The sequence below is a fragment of the Balaenoptera musculus genome, chromosome 8 (genome assembly GCF_009873245.2).
Source record: "Balaenoptera musculus isolate JJ_BM4_2016_0621 chromosome 8, mBalMus1.pri.v3, whole genome shotgun sequence".
NCBI lineage: Eukaryota > Metazoa > Chordata > Mammalia > Artiodactyla > Balaenopteridae > Balaenoptera > Balaenoptera musculus.
In genome coordinates, this window is record NC_045792.1 from 82,607,868 (window position 1) to 82,623,633 (window position 15,766).

General features: G+C 32.8%; 1 protein-coding gene across 3 annotated transcripts in view; it reads left to right on the forward strand.

Annotated features, from left to right (window-relative positions):
• ELP4 (elongator acetyltransferase complex subunit 4) overlaps window positions 1–15,766 on the forward strand; it is a 226,676-nt gene that overhangs the window by 95,426 nt on the left and 115,484 nt on the right. For 2 of the 3 annotated variants that reach the window (XM_036860381.1, XM_036860382.1), the window contains exons 8-9: window positions 5,713–5,821; window positions 8,792–8,898. In XM_036860381.1, the coding sequence (XP_036716276.1) occupies window positions 5,713–5,821; window positions 8,792–8,898 (216 nt within the window). Of the gene's footprint in view, window positions 1–5,712; window positions 5,822–8,791; window positions 8,899–10,703; window positions 10,715–15,766 lie in introns of those variants that run through there. The other variant, XM_036860383.1, reaches the window with a different exon arrangement.

The following is a 15,766-nucleotide window of genomic DNA, read 5'->3' on the forward strand; positions in this document are numbered from 1 at the left end:
AGGGTGTGAGCTTTTGGACATCTGCGAATTGCATTTTAAGGGTTTCATGTATAAAGTAGTGAGCAACAAATTTCTGATTTAGGAAGTTACCCATAAAAGATTTAAAAATACAAGTAAATTTCCATGGGAATAATTTCTATAATATGAAACTAGATGATGTATAGTTTATTAAAAATGCCTAAAATTAATTTTGAATATTTTGCCATTATTCTGTTCAGCCTATCCATTACAGCATTTTGTTCAGTCCATTTATAAGGGTTTTCAGAATATGTAAGTTTTTTTAATGTTTTATATAATAACTTACTAAAAAATAAAACTGATGTAAACAAATGTTCTGCAAAGCATGTAGTATTTGAGACCAGTGTAAATGTAAATAATATATCTGAAAATAACACCATGTGTTCTTTAAAAAATGCTTCAATTTTAAGGAACCAATATTTTCATACCAAAATATAGAATAACAGGTATATGATCAGATGGAAAACAAAAAATATGGCTCCATTGCTTAATCCTAGTAAAAATCCTGGTATTTGGCAACATACTCAGCAATTTCTTTTGCCCTTGAAGTAGGAATATTTACCATTAGCTTCTTTGTGGATATGTTTTAAACATTAGAAAAAGGAACCAAAATATGTTGTTTTATGATTTCCCTACATGAATATCAATATACAATGCTACCAAGAGAGTGTTGCCATTAGGATTTTTTTAATTTACAAAAGTTCCTCCATATTTTAAAATTGTGTGTGACCTTGAATAAAGTTCAGTATTAAATCTGGAAAGATTTAATCTAATACCTTCACTAAGGTATTAATATTATTATTAATATGTATTAGTATAATTTTGATAAAATTATATTCTTTCTTAAATTCAAAATTAATTATGAATATAATTATCTCCCCACTATCAATTTTTTTTTTAGTAAAATAAGAGTCTAATCCACAGAAGTAAGTGACAACTCTGGGAAGGTGAGGGAAGGCATGTAAAAAGTTACAAACTTTTATAACTTTTAATTTTATTATTTCATAGTCTTGATTTCAATTGAATGGAGAACTTAATAAGCATAGAAAAACAAATACCTCATTAAATATCCCTAGATTTATCCTTTCATTCAAGTTTGTTTTTTTTGATTACACGACAAAAAAAAATGTCATGAGTTGTGGTATGTTTGTGTTTCTAATATCATTTTTTTAAAAATGTTATTATAACTTGAGCTGTTAAGTAGAATAATTGCTTTTCTTGTGGTGATTCCCTCCCCACCATAGACACACACATCGTTTCACATAGTAGGGTCAAACATAAATTTAAATATTTCTTTAACTTTTCAATATTAACTTGATAGTGCTTTTGTGCTATTGTAGTCCCAAATCTGATGTGCGTGCCATACTCAGATGGAGCTCTACCCTTCATATTGTGTGTTTGCTCTCTTTCTTATTTGAGTAACCCAAGAACTTATTCTAATTTGAGGCGTTTCACAAATGCTTTATGTCAGTTGATTTATTCCTTTCAAGCTTCTTGATAGTTAAGTGATTAGTTAATTACTTTTTAATTATCTTGTTAAAATCTTTCCTGGAAGTATATATTGTATTGGTACAAACTATATCATTTATATTGTTGAGATAATTAGGTCCAAGTAAGTAAGGAAATATTCAGAGTTTTTTGATATATTCTCATTGTTATTTGTTCACTCTAAATAGGTATCTCAACTATTTTTATTAAAAAACAAAGGGAGCTTCCTGTGGCAGTGGTTGAGTCTTTATCTCTTAACAAAGTTCTTAATTTTGGCTTTATGAGCTTTGAATTGGAAAAGAGCATTAAATTAACCTTCCTTTATTTAAAAATCTATTTAATGGATTTGGCATATCCTAATAAAAAGAGGTTACCATTCTGTAGAAGTAAATAGGAAACATTCTATGAAACCAAACAAGGAACAATCAAAACAAAAACTCTGTGAAGTTTTTCTGTGAAATTAAAATTGGAGTAAGAAGGTAGTCAACTGGACATTCTGATATGCCTTTTTTATTTGCAACATCATTTGACATAATTTAAATTTAAGTAATTAATTAAGAAATTACACCACAACAGAAAGTTTTAAGAACCTTTTATGTAACTTAATACAATGCTATTTGGGATTGCCAGCAAACTCTTAAAACTCCTGGACCCTGGCTCTCTTCTGGCTTCCCTCCTAGTCATGTCTTGGCTACTATCCAGAGCTGACAACTTTCACCCAGGACTGAAGGGCGATTTGCCTAGTATAAGAAAGATTTTTGAGTCATCCTAGATTTTCACATCCAGATAGGCAGGAAGGAAGAGTGGCAGTATCACTGTATATATTTGGGTGATGTCATTATGCCATGCATGCGGTGTAACCGTTAATTTACTCATACTGGTGAATCCTGAATGTCCTTACTCAAATATTCTATTGGCAACTATATTGCAACAACTTCAAATTTAACACAAAAATTATTCAAAATTTATGTCTAAGTAATAGATGCACAAATACCTTTACTTCTCCATTTCCAACTACATACATATACTGTAGACTAAAGAGGTTTCGCATCTTGGCTAATAACATAAAAACACTTAGAATCTCTTAAGATGAGAATATAGAAGTTCCAGTTTCCAGGCCTCTGCTAAAATCATTATGCTAAAGCTTTCTGAACATTGCAGGTTATAAGACAATTTATTGTCCATAGTGCATTATTCCTAAAGTGAATTGTGATTATTATGCTTTTAAGGATTTTTAAAAGCAGTTAATTTTAGATTCTTTTAAGTAAATTTACCTACCTTTATCTAAAAGACCATTTAGTATTAATATTACGATTTGAAAGACATTTTGACAAGAGTGGTTTTAAGATATGATTACATCAATATACCACGTTCCCTATGAATCTTGGAGGTAAAGAAGTAATCTGTAACACTATTTGAACTTTTAAAAAAGTAAGTACCTTTACATGCCCAAATATCTTTTATGCTCTTACAAATAATTGGAAGACTGAATGAGTTTAGTATAAAATTTATCTCATTCCGAAACTTAGATGTTATTCTTATATAATTTCCTGTGCTTTTTATTTTATAGACATTTTTCAGATATCTATACAACTTTCACAATTAATCTGGTTTGCCACATTACATAAACTGTTTTCCAGAATTGCTGTGCAGAAAGCAGTAAGGTCACCGTTAAATGTAACTTATTTTATGGTAATGATTAAAAGTTTATTCTTGTTCTGATACTTCATGGAAGCTTTTAAAATAGAATTTCGTTTGTAGTTAATAACTGATGTAAACCTGTGGAACTTAGCAATATGACAAATGAAATATATGTATGAGTTTCTGAGATTTTAAAATCTAGGCTGTCTATCTTTTATATTAATTCATCAGTTTTCCTCTGCAAGGTGGACAATTGATATTTTTAATCTCCCACAAATTACCTTAAAAAGACTTATAATGTAGATAAATATTAGAGGATGTTAAGTGGTTTATTAGTCAATTTTAAGGTTAAATTAAGGAAAGAAACCTTCTTTGAAATAAATGTCAATTTGACCATTTAAATACGCAGGACCTTGCTTATATACTACTAGAATGGAAGACTAATTCCATACTTAAACCTTACAATTTCTATCATTCATAAGCCCTAGCTTATATCACCGAAATCCTGATATTTGAGTCGTAACAAAAATTGACTTTTATAATTTTAGATTCAGATATTTAGATACAAAGGCTCAGTCTTCTATTTATAGATAAAAGGAAATCTGACCTTTTTGATTAAGAAATATTGTCAGTAGCCTTTATAAGTGCTTGTTCATCTGAGGGTCCATGACAGGAGTACTGTTCCCAGTTGAGTTTATCCTAAAAATGAAATGATAAGAGTCTGCTGGTTGTTATCTAAGATCCTTCTTAATGGGAGAACCACATGGTTATTCTTCATCTCCCACTTGTTCTCACCCTCTACAGCCAACTCAGCCATACCCCACCCCCACCCCAACATTGTTCAGTACTCAGCACAATGAATCATTTTCAAGTTGACTCATTGTGAACTGTCTCCCAGCTGTTGGAATGTCTGGCAGACATTTTTGTTTGGGTGAAGAATAACTGGCTGAAACCCAACCTGGATGAGCTCGATATAATGGTCTTTGGCTAAAGAAATATTGAGAGGAGCATGTTTATGGCCTTTGAAACCCCTGTTATTCCTGGAGTAGGACCATCCCCTGTGGCATAGAACTGAAAGTAAGGGATCAATCTGGATTATTTTCTCACCATTGAATGAAAAATTGCCTTGGAAAAAATAGGCATTTCCAAACGATGTTCGTTTTTCTATTCTTGGTACCCCCCCGTGATTGAAAGTATTAAAGACAATTAAGGATAATTACTTTTGCTGCTTCCTTTTAAGAGCACTATTTCAAAGGCTGTAATATTCTCTTCATAACACACATTTCTACTTACAGAGGAGTTGCAAAGTACTGCCCTAGATGTGAGTTAACTAGTCACTTCAGCATAATGTTTAGTGACAGAGGCTACTGTGTATTTCAAACCAAGTCAGTTAACATTAACCAGCCCTCTTTTATTTTTCATTCTTATGCGATCTTTACAAGAGAACTTAAACAGAGGAATACCAGTAAGCTCAATAGTCAATCACATTTTCAGAAAGTGAACATATTTGATTATATTCGGACTTTTCTTAACAGGGGACATAGCATGAGACTGTAAATTGTCTTGACTGTTTTACATTTCCCATACTTTTTTTAAGGATTAGTTTTAAAATGACATATCAGTGTATAAAATGGGAGTTTCAAAATTATAAAATTTTATAAACAACAATCTTTTCAACTTATCCTGATCTTCAGGTCAAATATTTTTCTAAGGTGTTAGAGCCTATAAAACAGTTTTCAAACCTATCACCCTATCAGGAGTTATAAGGAATACTGAACTTTATTAAATTAAATAATTCAAGAAAACCTGCAGATTATTGTGATTATATTTTTAATTATTATATTTTTTATAGCCATGAAATTCTGGGTATTTTAGAACTATTGCTATTTAAAATGTGACATCTTTTATAATGTATTGTTCAGCAGTATTTTTGATTCAGGTCTGGTTGTGTTGGGAAGGAAAGGGTAGGCTACTAGTCTAGTGCTGGTCATCTGCAATCTTTTCTTTGCCTTTATCGTTATTACAGAGTCAAATAGCAGCATCTGGAAAGAGAGAATAGAAGACTGCAGAGCTGGCCATGCTGCAGACTCTTAGCTGGACCCTTCCATGTTTCTAATATGATACAGAGGACCTCAGCTATTAAAAGGCTGGGACGTGGTCCCAGTTGACAGATGTTAGTGGGATCTTCCCTTATACATTATACTGTACTATATACTGCTTCTAAATTCTGATGTTTATCAGATTTTCCGATGGGCAATGGGTAAAGTAATTTGAAAAAATAATAGTATATGAAAATAAAGATAACCTTGCCCCTTAAGACAAGAGAAAAACTATTTTTCTATGAAAACTAAGGTATGCCCCCTCAACTCTTCGAATTAGAGTAGCATACTTACATGGGCCATATTTTTCACCCAGTTTTCCACCTGTGGTAGCTTTAACTTTTAAGTTATTTCTCCATGTTGATAGTCTATCTTCTCTACAATTTGTCACTGAGATGGCATAATGACATTGTCTAGATGGTATATTTTAAATATAACATGAATGTTTTGTTTCCTTGTTTTACAGAATAAAGCAATTATTGCTCGTGTTACAAACTTGTCAGATACAGTAGTTGGTCTGGAATCATTCATTGGTTCTGAGAAAGAAACCAACCCACTATATAAGGATTATCATGGTAAGCAGCATCTTTATAATGAAAAGGACGTGTTCCAATTGCCTGGAAGAATCTTGTCCAGTCATAATATCTACTGTCATGTAGCATTAATTTTATTTTTTAATACATCTGTTAAACGTTTTTCCTTCCTGGCCAATCTTTCATGACAGCTTGTCACCAAACTACATTATGACTAAGAAGCATAGTAACTATTTGAAAGGTGTCAAACCCAGGTACTAAGGCATGGCTCAGTCAGATGTGCATTTTGTCCCTAAAGTTGCTGTGAAATCAGTCTTACTTATTAACCATGTTAGAAATAAATATTATATAAATTCTAATAATAACAGCTATGTATAGTGGTTTATACTTTACAAAGCTTAGCTGTATGATAAATAAAATTCATACTGTATTACAGTTAAAAAGTCCTAGTCAATCACATTTTCAGAAAGTAAACATCTTTTATTATATTCGGACTTTTCTTTGATCATTTTGTTGTTAGAGTTATTAGCAAGTTTTAAAATGTTACCACCCTAGTATAAACACAGGTCAATTAATCAGGCTTCTTACTTATATTTTTTGACTTTTAATAGTATTTTAGTCATTTGGTTAATTTGGGGATTTTTTTAAATAAAAGTTCCTACATAGAACTGTCGCAATAGGGTAAGTTTAGTAGTTATGCTTATCTTAGATCTAAGCTGAATATAGAGTATGGTGAATAATAAATTTTTACCTATTTACTTATTCTGAGTGAATACTAATTATTGCTATTATTATTGTGGAACTACTATACTTCCATGGAAAACCTTAGTCTAAAGACTGAATAGCTTATTTGAAGCCTGCTACAAGATTGTGTAAGCTTGTGATTGTAGGACTGTGGCAATTTCTAGAGTCTACCAACAAAAAGATTATAAGATACTTATGACCACCAGTGCTTTAAAGAGTTGGCATAAAACCTTTTAAAAAAATAATAAAATAGCATGATCTAACAATCAAGTATTTTTTAAAAGGCTAGAAAATATAAACTGTGAACACAAACTACATAAAATAATTTGCCTCATGATCATTGCATAAGTGTGCATGTGGTATATGCCCAAATTAACCCTCTATATAATTCATTTAATATATTACTGTTGCTTTGGTAGGAAGAGAACTGTTAAGGTTAAACTATTTCCTTTTTTTTTCTTTTTCTGAAATTTGTATTAAACTATAATTGACATATAATATTGTATTAGTTTTAGGTCTACAACATAATGATTTGATATAGGTATATATTGAGAAATTATTACCACAATAATTTTAGTTAACATCCATTACCACACATAGTTACACTTTTTTTTTTTTTCTGTTGGTGAGAAATTTTAAGATTTACTGTCTTAGTAACTTTCAAATATACAATACAGTATTGTCAACCGTAGTCACCATGCTACACATTACATCTCCAGGACTTATGTATCTTATAACTGGATAAACTATTTCTTTAATTTATTATTTACATTTTATGTTAAAACAACTCAAGTTAAACACAAGTTAAACTTTATAAGTTATATCTGAGTATCATTTGTAAGTACTATGAGTTTATAAATTTAGTAAAATCATATTTTATATTCTAAAAAATATTATTTTGATTGAAACATTTCAAGGGTTGAAAAACTATGATTTTTTTGTGCTGAAATCTCTGGATTGATCAATTTTGTTTGCCACAGATTAATGGGTGATTCTGATGATAAGTAAAGTTTCTGTTAATAAGAAGGACCTGATGAATGATTGATTCACTCTGTAAGGCCTCCTGATTTAACAGTTAGCTAAACAAGCACTTGCAATGTTAAAATGATAAATGTGCAAGTGGAAGTATGGTGTGATTATTTGTAATATATTTTACTAAATAACTCTGTATGAGATATTTTTAATTTGTATGTAAAAGCTGTCTTCTTAATAACACCTTTTGCATTTTCTTAAGTTTAAAAAATTAAGTCAGATATTTTAGTGAATTATTTTTGAAGGGGCCATTTCTGAAGTTAAGCACTTGGAAGTTGACCCTTTTAAGCTAACAATAGTACATTACTAAGCATCCAAATACACACACACACAAAACTATATACTAGAGAAGCAATTATGTAAATAAGATTTATCTAATTTGTTCAAATCTGGATTTCCCTTCTTCCCCCATGTTGAGGGATCAGTGTCTTTGGGATGGTAATTTTTAAATATGGGCTGAGTCAGGCAGAGAGACGCGCTGAAGAATCTTCCATGTCTTCATCTGTGGCAGATGACCCCGAGTTTAGTCAGAAACTGCATTAAGCTGCACAAAAGCCATCCAGTGCCCTTGTCAGAAAAAATTAGCAAGTGTTTCTGCTGACAAGAGGCCAAAGCTCACGGTTTACCTAGCACTGTTACAAAGCTTATAACAGCTACATAAAGGTCTAACATGCCACAGAAATGAGTGTCTTGGGATGGCATGGGGTTAATGTCTGATCCTAGAGTGTGCTCTGAAATGTAGTTTTCTTCAATGGTTTGTTCAAGTCATTAATAAGGTATAAAATGAAATACTTTTCATTAGTGCTTCACTGGTTATCAGTAACCCATAAGCCTTGTTTTGCTGGCTGCTTACTGGTGCATTTAATAAAATAAAGATCACTCAGTGGTGCCGTGGGCAGCATGCAAGGTGATAGCCATATTTGCTTACTGTAAATACAAGAGAAAATCACACACAAACCGGGTGTAGTTTTGACAAGTATTAAGATCCTTCTTTACATCTGTACTTCTGTACCAAAGTGCAATTAGTTTTCCTCGCACAAGGATTTCTGTTTATCTTATTCTGCTTGATTACTTGAGTATAATCACACCATTTGCTTCATTGCTCCTGGTAGTAAGCTCCAGTTTTAAAAGGGGGAGGATGCTTGTGTGTAAATTTACAGAATTCTGCTGTAAGACTCTTTAATTTATGCATACAATGACAGCGTTTTTTAATTTTTTAAATTTTCTTTCCACAAGGTTTGATTCATATACGGCAGATTCCTCAGCTTAATAACTTGATTTATGATGTATCAGATGTCAAAGACTTAGCTTTTAAATTAAAAAGGAAGCTATTCACCATTGAGGTAAGAGAGAATTTTTATGTTTGAGTCACAGTCTTGAGGTAAATAGTATCTCTTTTACTTTAATGAAATTCATAAGAGATATTTCATGCTAAATATTTTTAAGTTCTTTTGATGTAACAGAATAATTTTTTTAGACTATCCTTTTTTGTCTTTTATTTTAATGGTATATCATTAGAGTATAGCAAAAATGGTTTTGTTTTAAATGTCTGTTAAAAGTAAGGTCCAAACTTACATGAGAAGTATGACGTGCATATTTCCAAGGCTTTCAAAAGCATGTTTAATTAAATGTTAATGAGCTGTGCTTATTTGTGTGTGGAATGTGAATGCTACCCACAATCGTGTATGGCTAAGAAAAGAAGATCCTTATCTACATTCTAAAAGCAGTTTTCTTTACTATTAGTGAAATCACCTTTCGCTTTCCGTGCTGAATAAAACAAAAGTATAATTTACACCAGCGTCTTTAAGTAAATTTTCTACAGAAACTTAAACTTTTTTTGTGACCTTTATGCCAGAAATAGTGACAGAAAGTAGTAGTGCAAAAGATTTATTTCAACTTAATCTTGCTAAAGAGCAAATGAACATAGCACTATTAAGCAATTAAAGTTGGTGTATTTATTAGTGAAATAAATGCTCAGAAGAGAGAGAGAGATGGCTTCTGGGTGATGTGATAGTTATCAGTATAGTCACTGGTGCAATTTTTTTTTAACAAAGACATAAAACAGCCAAGCAGCCTTGACAAACCATTTTGTTTAATCTCTTTTCAAATGAAAAGCTCTTAAGCAGGCCACTTGTCTTAACTGCTTGAAACCATAAAAAGAGAGAATTGCCACCAATAAATTAGCATATTTTTAACTTCATCACCAAATGATGGTCAATGTGGCTTGGCACTGCTTTGGTGTTTGGGACTTCACCCTTAAGTGACCACTCTGGCCCTTTTTTGACCCTCTGCCCTCTTTAGCTGGCCACTTGATAAGGTAACTTAATGGTGCTCTCTCTTTTTCTCTTTCCCTTCCCATTTGCAAGTGGCACTAACCTATAAATCATTGTAAGGGCCCTATCCAGTGACAAATTAATGTGCCCTCCTCCTAATTAATGGTCATCAATGTCCTTAATTATCTAATCCTATTGAGAGCAGTTAATAGTTAATCAGGCAGCCAGTTCTTCAAGCAGGTCATCTCTGCAGGAGTGTTAGAAGTTTCTCATCTGGGGATGCTCCCTTCAAAAGCCACTTAAAGCCAAAAGAAGGAGAGTGTAGAAATAGTGATTCTTGAGCTAATTTGCCTTAGTTCTCAAAAGGAACCATTGAAATGGAACCCAACACTGTAATTGTTCAACATTGTTTCAGTTTTTCTGACAGAATATTGGGTAATTTACCATAATATTGCTAATACTTTTAGAGGGATAAAGTTATACTTGTTAGCATCACAAGGAAAGCATGCCTCCTCATTTTCTTTTAGGTGGAATTTATATATTTAATGAAAGATATAAGATATTTTTCTCCATGTGGCACCTTTCTCCCAAGATGAGTATTCTGACAACCAGGTCTAAGGTATCATGTCTGTCACCATACAAACTAAGCAAGGAGATTCCCTAGTGAAAAAAATATTGCACCCAGAGAAGATGGTTAGCACAGTAACGTGAATCATGTTTATTTTCTCTCTTCCTCTCTCTCACACAGACACACACACACACACACACACACACACACACACAAACTGGGTCTTATTTTGGGGGGTGAGGAGTAGAAATAAAGGACTTATATGTCAAGTAGGACCTCTCCTTCGAATAACTTTAGATTCTAATAGTGACTGCATTTTACTACACTTTACCACTGGAGCTGATAAAAGATCTAGGTTTCTGTTCCATTTCCTCTCTCTTCTTCCCACTATCCTAAACTAAGAGAACCATTATAATTGGTCACTCTATGATTTGGAAGCAGTATTTAAAAACAAAACACAAGTAGGTGGTTGTTCTTTTTTTAAAGTTAATATTCAATACAGTTGATCAAATCCTTTACCTTTTTGGCTTATAACCTAATGAATATGGTTTTTTTTAAGTATAGAAATATAAGTGAAACATATTCTAAATAACTTATTTACTTATGCCATAACATTCAATTTAGTGATTAGAAAAAAATGTGAATTAAAGAATCAAACCTAACAGAAGTACATACATATAGGATAAAATCATGTATTTCATGAAAGATTAAGTGCTTTAAATGTAGCATTGTACATTATAAGATGCATATGGAAACAGATAGCAAGTCTTTCGTGATATATTATGGGCAGTGGAAACAAGAGGATTCCTTCATCAAGTGGCAGTGTTTTGATATGCACAACAAATAAATATTTTTTTACAACTGCCTTGATATTTAAAAAATAAGGAGATGTACACTATACTAGTCTGTAAAGTCTGAGGCTATAATATACCAGACATTGAATCCGTGGCTTTCTTTCAGAAGGAAAGGTGGTTTAGCAGGTAAAGCAAAAATAACTTTTCTGATTCCATGCAGGTAGATTTGTTACATGTGGGAATTTACTGTGAGTAACATGGTCTCAAAATGTGGCACAGGTGGAAACAAGGGGCAAAAGAAACGAGTAAAAACCCTCATCTCTATTTTTAGCATCCCTTTTCTTTGATTTATTAAATCATTGCCTTTTTTCATATGAAAACTGAATATGTTTTTACTAATAGCCACCCAGGGCCTCTAACAGGTAGAGCAACTTTAACCAGTAATCTCTAGTTTCTTTGAGTGATTTGGAGAAGGCAAAAGAATATTTCTCCCTTTTTGGAGCATGTATTAGTATTGTCCAGATTCAGGTGGAAGCATTTGTCTAATCACAGTAAATTTTTAGTGATACTTAGTATTCATCAACTATAAAGCTGTATGAATTAGCCCCTCTACAAAAACCATAGCAGGATCATATCTACAGTAATGACACTAAAATCCTGGCATGCATTCTGAATAAGTAAAAGAGAAAGTTTAAAGTTGATTCAACATGGCTTCAGGTTAAAAGAAATAACTTGCCAATTTTTTGAATGTTGATAATCCTTGTAAACTATACGTAGTAATTCTCTAGCATATCTGATTAACCATAATATACTACTTATTTCTTGACCTTACCATAGCTCCATTCAATCATAGCTAGCATTTATGAAGCCCTTATTGTGTACCTGGCACTGTTCTGGCTTATTTATATTTTCTATATTGAGATTAAATATTTTATAACCAAAGGCTTTACTAAGGTATAATAATAGACTCAATATATGGAACCTATGTCTTTTTCATCTTTGTATCTATCCCAGAACTAAGAAGAGTCACAGACTTAGTAGGTATAAAATCTCTGCTGAAATATATATAATGTAGATAAATTATGGAGTTTAAAGAATAGCCCAAATAATACAGCTATAAATATTATGTAAGTTCCACTGGTCAAGTGACCTATAAACACTACCTTCTCAGTTAAGTTCTATAAAATGTATAACTAGGTTACATAACTTCACTTCCAAGATGAAATAACTACTTAGATTTGTATTTTTTCAGTTTCTATAATTTTTGCTTCTCTGATGTTGGGATCATCATTAACCAGTTTTCTGTTTATATTAGTAATTATGATGTAATTATAGTACATAAGAGATTTGGTAAGATTTGAAATGTAGCTGTATTTAATTTGATGACATGATCAGAGCAGCATTTTTACTTCCATTTAATATTATTGTGCTGTTTTGAGTTTGTATTGTTCAGTTTGGTCATATCTTAACACACTCTAGTAATCTAATTTTCTAATATAAATAATAATAATGTATTATTACATTAGGTGCAGACCCTATTAAGGTTATTACAAACAAGGTTTCTGCTTGTGATTGGACAGTTTTCTAGCTCTAAGATTCAGTGTTTCTATGTTCAAGTCAGAAAGTATGGTTACTGGGGTATACTGGAATATACAAAAGACATTCACCGTTCACTGCAAATTTTCAGTATAAAGATAAACAATACTTATGTAGGCTTTTAACTGGTTCAAAAATAGTGAGTATCATAAATATCATATCTGTGTGGGTTTTGTATGCTAAATGAATACTAAAAGTTCAGAAAATCAAAGTAAATCAACTTTATTCATGGTTGTCTTGTCATACTTTGCCCCTAATTCGGAATACAAGACCTCAGTACCTCTCCAATCACCAAGAACTTTTTCTCACAGAATAATTGATCAACCTGTATTTATTAAGAAACTATTATTTTTTATGCACTTAGTAGATTCATTCTTAAGTATTAAGACCAGAATAGTATATGCCATCCATATAAATTAGCTTTATATTAATACTACAATATACTTGATATGATTCAGTAGAATTATTTGAAATTTTTACATATTAGAAAAGCATAAACTTTTGCAAACTACAAGGGTGTCAATCACTGTGACAACCTTGGACAATTTAGAGTGTTGCATGATATCTTTGGTCCTAGGTTTCCTTACTCCCCTACATTTTTTTTTTTTTTTTTTTTAGCTACTTTATTTATTTATTTATTTATTTTTGGCTGTGTTGGGTCTTCGGTTCGCGCGAGGGCTTTCTCCAGCTAACGGCAAGCGGGGGCCACTCTTCATCGCGGTGCGGGGACCGCTCTTCATCGCGGTGCGCGGGCCTCTCACCATCGCGGCCCCTCCCGCTGCGGGGCACAGGCTCCAGACGCGCAGGCTCAGCAGCTGTGGCTCACGGGCCCAGCCGCTCCGCGGCACGTGGGATCCTCCCAGACCAGGGCTCGAACCCGTGTCCCCTGCATTAGCAGGCAGACTCCCAACCACTGCGCCACCAGGGAAGCCCTCCCCTACATTTTTTAAACAGCTTTTCTAGTTCTTAAATGAGAAGTAGAAAGGTGACTGTATGTTTACCATATCTAGAGGTAGAGGGAAGGGAGAGTTAACTTATGTGTCAATTCACAGTTATGTCACAAAAATTTAAAAAATGGAAACATAGATGTCTGGCTCAGGAGCATTATTAGGTTGTAGCATCATGAACCATGTAGTCCAAATATACCTTTTCTGATAATGATGCCCTCCACAAATATTGATTGGTATTTCAAATCCCACATATACTGCAGTTAGCAAAAAGAAAACCAAAGTGGAACATAGACATCTATTCTTATAGATAAAATCATTTCTCAAAAGTAAACCCAAATTAACATTATTTAACAGTAGAAATGTCATTTTATACTGTTCACATTTTAATGTTCATTATATTATCATCCCCATATTTACACTTTAATTCCCAAGTGATGTAGACATACAGTAATGTCATATAGGTTTCACAGAATCTCCAGAAGCTGGGTTACTACTATGCTCTATATATTTCACATGTCATAGTGAGCCTATCAAAACTGCATACCACCTTAAAGGGAACACAGTTTTGAGACTCTGTCTAATCCTATTTCTTCCCACTTTGGAATCTTAATTAGAAGAGATAAGAAAAAAAAAACATCATTTAACTAAATTATTGTCCTGAATCTGTAGCAAAAGGTATAATCCGAAATTGGGCCAATTAGTGAACCCATAGTTAGCTATGCTGCAGCGAACAATTTGATTAGATCTGACACCATCCTAGTTCCCACTGTTGTTTTGCCAGGTATGATGGTCAGACTTCAAAGAGCTTGAGGCATCAGCAGGGCAAGGTTTGGAGGCCAGCTTAGGTCCGGTTGTTAATCTCTCTGCTAAAACCACAGCAGCTCTCACACAAAACAAGCTTACACGACACAATCATGCGGTATTAAAGTTAGGGTTGAGTCATGCCAATTTGCCTTTGATTTTTTGATGATTGACCAAAGATGGCTACATGACTAGACACATGCTAAAAGTATACTGATTAGGTAAGTTCCCAAAATATTTGAAGTATTTTTTAACTTCCTATATAAATGTTGTGAAAGCTTATTCCCTTTGATCAAACTTCCAAAGTAATAGTACTATATTGGGGGTGGTGGGGAGGGAATGAGTATTTCTTACTGGCAGCTTGAATCCCAAACTTTTCACTTACTGCTTCATAAAAATTTGTCTTTACATTAATAATTCCTTAAGGAGAATGTAAAAGGAAATAAAAGGAAATTGTTTCTAAGTGGTAAGCTTTTTAAAAACCTATTAAGCGTGTTGAAAGAAAAAACATTTTTCCCTGCGTCGTTTATGTTCACTGCAATTTTTCTGAAATTTCTTTATAATTATTTTGCACTTAAATGTTGAGTAAAGTGCCCTTCCAGGACGTGATTGCATAAGTGTTCTTTTCTCTGCATTCTGATTTGTTGGAATATTGCAGCAATAGTGACATGTTTCCATTCTGAGAAGGGCCTAAGGCTGCTTTAGTATTATTCCAAATGATTGAAGCTGCCATCTTGCTGACTTTCCCTTAGGCAGCATAAGGCCTGTTTGCTTTTGTGTTCGTTTCACATGCTTCCTGTGAGTTTGGCTGGCAGAACATCAGTGCTTCTCTTGGCAAGGAAGAGTAAATTCATGTTTGGCTATTACATATCTTAAAGTTTCTGTGTGGTCAGCAACACCTAAGATATTAAACTTGTAATTCATTACATCAAATGAATCCTGTTTCTCTGAGAGATACTTTTAAATACCTTATGACACCTTGACTATGAATCATTTCTATAAAAAATCATCCCTTTATAAATTGAACTTAAGGTCTAATATTTCACACTGCACTATTTTTTTATACTAATTCCTACTGCATTTTACTTAGGAAATTTAAGGAAAGCATATATTTGAATAACGAGATAGTTGCATAAAGCAAAAGTCAAATACTTAGAATCTTGCCAAATAGTCTTCAGTCCATGGGTCTCTCCTAAAGATCCTGTGGTACCTGTAGTGAAGTAATCTCA